At 51.4% G+C, this 9898-nt stretch overlaps 1 protein-coding gene across 1 annotated transcript in view; it reads right to left on the reverse strand.

The window, feature by feature from the left end:
* CYTH4 (cytohesin 4) overlaps positions 1–5726 on the reverse strand; it is a 30147-nt gene extending 24421 nt beyond the window's left edge. Inside the window, exon 1 of the mRNA XM_007165655.2 lies at positions 5621–5726. Coding sequence (XP_007165717.2) covers positions 5621–5726 — 106 coding nt within the window. The remainder of the gene's footprint in view (positions 1–5620) is intronic.
* Between the last annotated feature and the right edge of the window lie 4172 nt (positions 5727–9898).

Genomic DNA, 9898 nt, shown 5'->3' on the forward strand with positions numbered 1-9898 from the left:
GAGAAGACCAAACAGCAACTTGGTGGCAAACCGATTACATTGGATCCCTTGTTCTGGATATGGTGGCCTTTCCTGCCCACAGAGTCTTGGCCAGCACCATTATCCAAGGGCTTGATCTGCTGACCCAGAACACTGCAACATATCACATTAGACTAAAGGACGACCCTCTTTACAGTACAGGAGGTGTGGGAGGAGCATGTGGCCATGGGATCCAGTGGTCCTCTTACACATTTCACCACCAGAGGGTGCTGGCTGGATGGAGGGCTGGAGCAGCCTATGGGAGGTGCTGCCGAGGTGTCAGCTTGGAGATGATATACTGCTTGGATGGAGCATCGTCCTCCAAGATGTACTATACACCCTAAATCCATGACCATTAGATGGCGCTCTTTCCCCAAGAGGTAATCTCCTGGGATTCAGGGACAAGGAAGGAATAGGAGTGGTACCATCCTTCTAGTGACCCACTTGGGAGTTTTCCTTTCTGCCCCTGCAACTATGAGGTCTAGAGATCCTGGTTTCCTGCGGGGTGAGGGGAGGTGGCACTTACACCAGGGGACAAAGCAAGAGTCTCATCAACCTCTAAATTCAAACACACCTACTCCATGCCAGCAGCTCCATGTAAATTATGTCATTTAATCCTCACAACTCTTGCAAGTGGATCTTTCTCAGTTTAAGACACTGAAGGTCAGAGAGGTGAAGTGACTTGCCCTGGGTGGCATAGCCAAGAAGTGGCAGTTCTGGGATCAAAACATTAGTTTGCCAACACCTAAGCCTCCATCCCAGGAGAGGTGGATTCTGCATGCCTCTGGGAACATGCAGGGACAGAAGGAGTGAGGGGCCATCCTCACGGAGACAGGAGCAGGGCCATAGCAAGAGAGGCAGCGTTAGAGGCTGGGACCCGGAACTCTTCTGTCAGGAGTGAAGAGAGGCTGAGTTCCATGGTGGAAAAACCCAATCACCTCTAGTTGACTTTGGGGTGAAAGAGCAGACTTTTGTGTTTTGTTTGTTTGCTTTTCGTTGTTTTCCTGTTGGCTGGCGCTTGTGTCCTGAAGGCCTGTTTCTGGCCCAGGGCACACCTGCTGCTGGAGGCCACATGGATTCCAGACAGGCTGCTTGTTGGAGAGAAGCTGGGTGGGAATTCCGTGTTTCCATTGATAATCCCCGATGTGGATCCCATGGCTGGGTCCCAGGCCGACTTCTCCTCTCTCCCCGCGGGGTCTCATTAATCCCCCTCTCCCCTCCTGGGCCAAGGAATCACACACATACCCTCAGCTCCAACCCCTTCCCCGAGCTTCAGACCCTTCCATCCCCCTGTGTCCTGACCAACAGCTCATTTGTCACTGTGACTGATACGGAACTCCTAGAACTTCCCGTCAACCTGGCCTTCTTCCTGAGTTCTCAAGCTCTGGGAATGGCTCCCCAGATACCCCAGCCAGAACCCCAGGAGGCACCTTGACATGCACCCCCTCTCTCAACCTTGTGTCCATCACCAAGCCCTGTCCATCTTCTTTCTGTTTCCATGGCCTCCACCCCCCACACAACCCTGGACTCCGCTGTCTGGATGACTGAGGGCCTCCTGAAGTCTCGCTGCCTCCACTCTGCCCCTCCCATTGTCCTGGGGATAAAGCCCCCAAATCTTACCGGGTCCACCAGACCTGCTGGTGCCCCACCCTCATCTCACATTGGGCCCGCCCCTGCCCCAGGCTTGAGGCCTCCTGGCTGCCCTTCATGTGTTCCAGTGCGCTCTCTCCCTCCACGGGCCTTTGCACATGCTGTTCCCCCCGTGTCTGGAATGCCCTTCTTTCTCCTCTCTGCCTAGCGGCTCCTACTCATTGTCTCCATCTCCTCTCAGGGGCCCTCCTGTGCTCTGTCTGGGCACGCCCCCTCCCTCACCTCCTTCCCATCCCCGCAGCAGTTCTGGGATCTTGCTCCCTAAACAAGCCAAGCTGTTGGCTAAGGAAAGGCATGCTGGTTGAACACCTACTGTGTTTCAGGCCCTGGGGGCTCCAGGCTTTTGCCATCCACTCTCTTGTTTGATCCTGACCACAGCTCTGGAGGAAGGTATTTCTAAATCTCATTCTATAGATGAGGCACCCACAGCTCAGAGAGGTTAAGTGACCTGCCCAAGGGGACACAGCTGGAAGGGGGCAGAGTTGTGGTTTACACTCATCTGGGGCTCCAAGGCCATAACCCTCACATCGATCTTCAGAAGCCAGGTATCTCTGAGCAAATCATCAGAACCCCATCAAGACGCTAAGCTTGGATATTCTGACACAGAAATGTTGACCACGGCTGACCACCAAGGAGAATGAAGACAAGATGCTGGATGATGTCTACAGTCTGAGCCCCTTTCTCTTTTTGGGTAAGAAATAAAACAAGGCCAACATGGTAGAGCTGGGGAAAGTGCTTTTTTCTTTTTCCTGGAAGAGTGGGTTGGCATGAGGGTAGACAGGGGTTATTTGCCTTTTTCTTCATGCAGCTCTTTTCGTGGTTTGACAGGCGCATTCCTGAACCCTCTCAGTCCACTGTCCCCTTCTGTCAGGTCCTGACCCCAACAGGTGGCAGCTGGCCGAGTACATCTGAACCCTGAAACAGTGCTGACAGCCCGAGCCTGTGGCACTCATCCCGTGGTGCATGGGGGGGGTCTTCCAACCCTTCACCTATTTGTTTAAAAGCGGGGATTTCTCTCCATTTCAGAGCTGACAACACTGAGGTTCAGGGAAGGTGACAAGGGCACAGCCTGAGGGGGGTCACTTCTGATTCCAAGCCTAGTGATGATGGAGTTTCAGGCACTGCTGCAGCTCATGGGAGATGGATTTTAATGATAATAATAGTGACAATAATGATAAAAAACACAAAGGTATTAAAATGATGGTAACAACCGCCACCACCGCCACCACCATGAGCTCTGTTTACTCCTCACTGGGCTGTGCTTCCCACACCTCGTGAAGGCCACCCTTGGACACCGACCCACACACCCCGCGGCTGGGCTGCCCTCCGCACCCCGTGCCCAGGCCAGCTGAGTGTGCCCAGGTGCCGCCCCGGCCATCTCCACAGCTCCTCTCTACTTCCCCTTTGTCCTTCCTCTTTCCCATCATATTTTTAGAAATCTGCTCGCAGCCCGGCTTCCAGGACAGCTGGCCCCGCTTCCCCTTTCCAGGGCAGGAGGAGGGTGCGATCCTGGGGCCCTGAGGCGGAGGCTCCTCAGAGTCTGGGTGCGAGGGGGTCTGAGATGGGGGGCGGCTAGCAGAGCTGCACCCTGCCCCAGCCCCAGAGGGCCTGCAGGCGCGTCGAATCGTGTGGCTTCCTCCCCCAGCCCATCTGCCTCTATTTTTAATCTGCAGTCTTGCTGCAGCAGCCCCACGGCTGTCTTTGGTCACACTGGGGCTTTGTTGCCTGGACCTCTCAGCTTTTCAGCAGACGTAGGGGGAGGGGACCTGCTTCTGGGTGTCAGACACCCACAGCTGGAGGAGGGCAGGCCGCCCCTTTGCCACCATCCTGTCCATTGTATGAGCAGGGAAACTGAAACGCACAGAAGGAAGAGGCCCATCATGACCACTGGCAGGCTGGTGCACAGCTGGGATCTGAGCCAGGTCGGGCTGACTCCAAATCCTTGTTCTTTCCCCACTTCCCCGGGGTGAGGCCAGGATGATGGTGCCCACTTAGAGATGACAAATCGGAGCTCAGAGAGGGAAAGTCAGCAGGCTGTGAAGGACCTCCAAGTAAGACCCAGTCTGGGTAGCAGAGAAATGACCTTCCCTCCCTCCACTTCCTCCAGGAAGTCTTCCCAGATCTCCCTTGCCCCGGGTAGAGAGAGTCGCTCCCTCCCTGGCTGCAGGTCTGTGCCCATTTGCACATCTGCGCTGGGTCACTGTCCTATACGGTTTTTCTCCCCCTCCCTCCATTCCCGAGCCAGCAGCTCCCTCAGGGCTGGGCCTGTGGCTGGGTCATTGCTGTCTCTAGCATTGCACAGCCCAGGACCTGCACACCAGAGGACTGCTTATTGAATGAATGAATGAACGAATGAGTAGATGAACTGATCAGTGGAATCCTCACATCTCCCAAGAGACTGCCTGCAGTGACTCCGTCAATCCCTGTCGTCCCAGGACCAGCCTGAAGCAAAGCAGTGCCGCACCTCTTGGCCTCCCTGGGAGGCCTCGCCCCTCCCCTCCCCGACAGCCCAGGCTAAACTGGGACTCTCGATCCTCTCAGATCTTGTCCTTATTCTGCCACTTATTGGCCGCCGGACTTTGGGCAATTCCGTCCTCTCCTCCAGTTCACCTCTGTGGGCCTCAGTTTCCTCTTTGCATTATGGGAACAACCATCCTAAGGACTTCTGTACATGAAGACCCCAAGAATAATGGTGGAAAGACAGGCAGTGTGTGGGGGGATTACTTCACTCTTTCTTGTCACCCTCGCATCTGCTGAGTGACCTTGAGCCAGGCACTGCTCCTCCTGGGTCTCCTCTTGCGTCCCTACTTGCCCCTAAGATGTGTTCACTGAGCCGTACAGTCTGTGAGCCACCTGCCCCCAAAATCCCCCAGGAGAAGCATGGGGTTCGGGGAGAGAGCACTGGACAGGGAGCTAGGAGGTGGGGAGTCATCCTGCCTCCGCAAGACTGTCCCTCTCCTGGCCTCCTTTGTTCCAGCTGTAAATGGGGGCTGTTGAAATGGATCAGTGCTTCTCTATGTTCCCCAGAACACTTGGGGCAAGGGGAGGCCCAGTGGGTGGGCTCAGACTGCTTTGTTTTAGGTTTTGTTTGAAGAAAGGGGTCTGTTGCTAATAGGGTTCACGTCATCTGGACCTGGGGAACTGGACAGCTCCTGGCACCCCTTGTCTTCTGGAGTTCCAGGCCATGCTGGAACATTCTGAGATGCAGGGCGCAGAAACTTGGCTGCTCTCCTCTTGGCCTCACAGAAACACAACACAACACAGTCCTGTCCTCTTCCTGTACCAACTGACAGCCTCCTCTCCTGCTTACCAGGTAGGGTCTCAGCCATGGTCCCCTGCTGCTCATCCCCTGCTGGCCCCTCCACTGGCAAAAGTGGTGCCCTCAGCCTCCCCAAAGGCCACTGTCACTCACCAGAGGCCAAACGGGCTGCAGGGCCCTTGTGCCACCCAGACAGTTATCATTCTCGCAGACATCATCATCTTCGACACAAACAACCTTTTTCAGTCCCACCTCAGGGCCTTTGCACTGGCTGTTCCTTTGCCTGGAATATTCTTTCCCCAGAAACCCACATGGATCACTCCCTTCCCTCCTACAAGTCTCTGCTCAAACGCTGTCTCCTCTTGAGGACTTCCAGCCACCCATCTTCCTTATCTCACTTTACTGGTCTTCATCCTGCTTGTCACCACCTGACATAGTACATTCATACATTTACTGTCTGTCTCCCCCTCTAGAGCGTAAGCTCATGAGGGCAGGGGCCACGCCTGCTTTGTTCGCGGGACTCCCAGCCTATGCAACACAGCTTGGCACCTAGCCTAAGCTCAGAAATATCTGCTGCCTGCCTCTGCATGTCCCATCTGTGTTATATCTATTTACACAGCGATTCCTGTGAGGCAGGCACTATTATCCCCATTCTACAGAACAGGAAACTGACAGGGCGGCCCAGGTGCTTACCTGGGTGGCACAAGTCCATTCTGAAGCCCCCGGGGAAAGGTGGCCTGTGCTCCTGAGGCCCACTGACCCAGCTGCTGCTCGGGCTGCTCAGGCACGGATGCGCCATCTCAGCTACGACAGGCCCCTTCCCGTCTGCCCCGCCCAGCACGGTGTGGGGAGGAAGTCCTGTCCTGCTGGGGTCTGGTGCGTAGTCTCTTGATGTAGCAGCACTTCCTAAAAACCAGCAGTTTTGAATAGCGGGGACTCTTTGCATCTTGGGTGTGGGCAAGGGAGGGACAGAGGCAAAAGAGACAGAGAGGGATAAAAAGAGAAAGATGGTGACACAGAGAAAAACACACACACACAGATACACACACACACACACACACACACACACACACACACACACACACACACACACACACCAGAGGAAGATGATTACTGGAGGACAGAACCTCCCTGCCTATAAGCTTAAGGATCATTCAACTTGGACTGTCTAAGCTGAGCCCCATCAATTCCACCCCACAAGCTCTCTTTCATCAACTCTCCCTTGAGCAAAGAAAAATTAATTGAGTGCTAGGAAGGGCTTTGCTTTCCCCTCAGTGAAATGCCTGGCTTTTTCCTGTCTAGTGATCAGTCGGGCATTATGTTCAGTTTCCCTTTTCCCCCAGGCTGCTAGGAAGCTCAGTCAAATCTGGCGCTCTTTTACAGCGGTTCTGTTGTAGCATACAGACTTTAAGGCCAGACTCAGCAGTGTGATTCAGCTCTGCCACTCAGGACCTGTGTGAACTTGGGTGAGTCACTTATCTGCCATGAGCCTCAGTTTGCTAACTACGAAAGGGGAATAATAATCCTCACCTCAGGGTTATGGAAAAGATGAAGGGAGATAATGTGTGTAAGATGCTTGGCTATTCAATAAACACTATCTTCTTTACCCTTTTGGTTTAAATTTTCTTTGGGGGTTAAAATTCATAATTTTATTGCTTGTGCCTTTTTTTGGCAGGCTGATTCCATACTTTATGGAAAAAGGTGCGGTGTAAAGAAAGATCTATAAAGTAAATGCTCATTCCTTGTAACTTTGTGGCACATATCGGTTTATTCATCTGTCTCCCCCACCAGTCTCGAGGCCCCATGAGGACAAGGTCACCTCTGTGTCCCATGTCTGGTAAATGCTGGGAACCTAGGGGGTGTTCAAGCGTGCAATGAATGAATGCATGCATGAATGAATGAATGAATGAAGGGCACACAGGGGAGATGGTGTGGTTGATGCATAAGTTGGCTACAATTTCCACCACTTCCTGTCTCCACACCCCTTTGTGCTGTGACGCTGTCACTCTTCCCATCAAGAGGTGGTGTCTATTTCTCTTCCCCTTGAACCTGGACTTGGCTGTGTCTTCCTTCGACCACTAGAATGCGACAGAAGTAATGTTACATGACTTTCGAGGCGAGGCCTTAAGAAACCTTGTGGCCCAGCTGCCCCGGGTGGCCTGCTGAGGATGGAGACACGTGGAGAAGAGAAAACTGAGGCTCCTTTCGGGGACACGCTTGACCAAGTTGGAACTTGAGTGAGTAGCCAGCTCAGGACCAGCAGCTGGGCCGACTCACTGCTGGTCTAGAGCTCTCAGGCTCTTCAAACCTGCCCCCACGCCAGCACCCCCTGCCTGCCACTTCTTGCCTAGCTCAAGGTTAGTTCCTAGGAAACTTGTTGAAATTATCTTCATGGTAAACTAGAATTTTCTCAACACATCAGGGCCTCAGGCACAAAAAAACCATTTCCTGGGTCACTTCAAAAAGAGAAATGGAGAGAAAGGTGTCATTCCCTGTGCAGAAAAGTGTTAACGGTGGGTCTGAGACCATTATTCTTTAAAAGGCCTGCTTGCACTACTTACAATAGTCAAGACAGGGAAGCAACCTAAGTGTCCATCGACAGATGAATGGATAAAGAAGATGTGATACACACACACACACGCACATGCACACACAATAGAATAGTACTCAGCCATAAAAAAGGAAATGAAATAACATGGATGGACCTAGAGATTATCATGCTAAGTGGAGTCAGACAAAGAAAGTATCATATGATATCACTTATAGGTGGAACCAAAAATAAATGATGCAAATGAACTCATTTACAGAAGCAGACTCACCAACATAGAAAACAAACATACGGCTACCAAAGGGGAAAGGGGGGAGGGGGAGGGATAAATTAGGAGTTTGGCATTAGCAGATACATACTACTATATATAAAAGAGATAAACAACAAGGTCCTACAGTACAGCACAGGAACTACGTTCAATATCTTGTAATAACCTATAATGGAAAAGAATCTGAAATCTGAAAAAGTATATATCTATATCTATATCTATATCTGAATCACTTTGCTGTACACGAGAAGCTAACACACACTGTAAAACAATAATACTTCAATCAAAAAAAACCCCATATATACATATCTATAAAAAGCCAACTTGCATTTTGGCCCCCGGCTGGCATTTGGGAACTTGGATTTCAGGAGGGTTCCTGCTGTCCCCTGGTAAGAGTGGCCCAAACTGTTTGTGCAAACAGTGTGGTTTGTGCTGAACACCCGTTTCCTCCTGGGACTCTGGGATTTGGGTACGTGCTACGCAGAGAGTGCCTACGCGAACAGCTCCCAGTAAAAACCTGGGGAGCGGAATCTCTACTGCGCTTCCCTGGTTGACAACACCTCTCATGTGTTTTCACAAGTTTTTGCTGGAGGAATGAAGCGCCTCCTGTGTGACTCCACTGGGAGAGGATGCTTGAAAGCTCATGCCTGGTTTCCTCTGGACGTCACTCCACGTGCTTTCACCGATTTTGCTTTGTATCCTTTTGCTGTAATAGAGCACAGCTGCAGGTAAGACTATATGCTGGGTTCTGTGAATCTTCCTGGTGAATCACTGAAACTGGGGATGGCTTTGGGGACCGCTGACACATGTTCTAATGTTACAGCCAGGTCCAGTAGGTGTCCCTTGCCCAGGGCCACAGTTTGGCATCTGGGACTTCCCTTTTTGTCTGAAGGACTGGTTGAATGGTTCAGTATTATTACTATTATTACTATCTCTTTCTCTAAGGCTCAACTCAAATACCACCTCCTCTGTGAAGCCTTCGGTGATTACACCTTCCTTCGCTCTTCCCCTACAGCCCCAATCATGTCTAACAGCTTGTATGCAGGTAGTCTGGGAGGGAGGCTACTCTCACTGTGGGTGGCAAAGGGTTTGGTAGAGTCAACAGTAGGGGAGCTATGGAGACCTGGATTCAAATCCTGACTCAGCATCTGCCAGTTGTGTGAACTTCTACCCTCTGAGCTTTGTTTTTTGTCATCTGCAAAATGGGGACAGATAAGATTAAGTTTGCTTGGGCTTCCTTGGTGGCGCGGTGGTTAAGAATCCACCTGCCAATTCAGGGGACACGAGGTCCAGGAAGATACCACATGCCGTGGAGCAACTAAGCCCGTGCGCCACAACTACTGAGCCTGCGCTTTAGAGCCTGCGAACCACAACTATTGAGCCCACGTGCCGCAACTACTGAAGCCCACACGCCTAGAGCCCATGCTCCACAACAAGAGAAGCCACCACAGTGAGAAGCCCACGCACCACAACGAAGAGTAGCCACCACTCAATGCAACTAGAGAAAGCCTGCGCGCTGCAACAAAGACCCAACACAGCCAAAAATAAATAAATAAAATAAATAAATTAAAAAAAATAAACTTGCTAAAAATAAAAAGATTAAGTTTGCTTACATGAAAAAGAAAACCCGAATAACAATGGCTTAAAGAAATTAGAGGTATATTTATCTCCTACAAGAAAGAAGCCTGAGGTAGGTAATATAGGACTGCCATCATGGAAGCCTGGTAATCAGGGATCCAGGCTCCTTCTAACTTACCACTTCTATCCTTAAGGTCTCCTCATGGTCCAAAGTGGCTGCCTGATCTCCAGCCATTATGCCTGAATTTGAGGTAGGAAGAAGGATGAAGATGGGAAGGGGTCCCCTTAAAGGGCTCTTCCTCTAGTTCTTTCTGGGCTGAGGTCAGAGTCTCTGCTTACTTCATGTACACGAGGTGGAGGTCCATAATTGGTTATGGGACAACACACAACAGTCCCCAACCATGGGGTCTGGGAGGTCCCCAAACAATCACCACAACCATTTATGGAGTGCTCACTACCTGCCAGGTGTTGTGCTAAGTGCACATCTCACTTAATCCTTTCCACGACCCAATGAAGTGTATTACAATCCCTATTTTATAGTTGGGAAACTGAGTTCAGAGAGGTTAAGTCACTTGCC

The sequence above is a fragment of the Balaenoptera acutorostrata genome, chromosome 11 (assembly GCF_949987535.1).
Source record: "Balaenoptera acutorostrata chromosome 11, mBalAcu1.1, whole genome shotgun sequence".
Lineage (NCBI taxonomy): Eukaryota > Metazoa > Chordata > Mammalia > Artiodactyla > Balaenopteridae > Balaenoptera > Balaenoptera acutorostrata.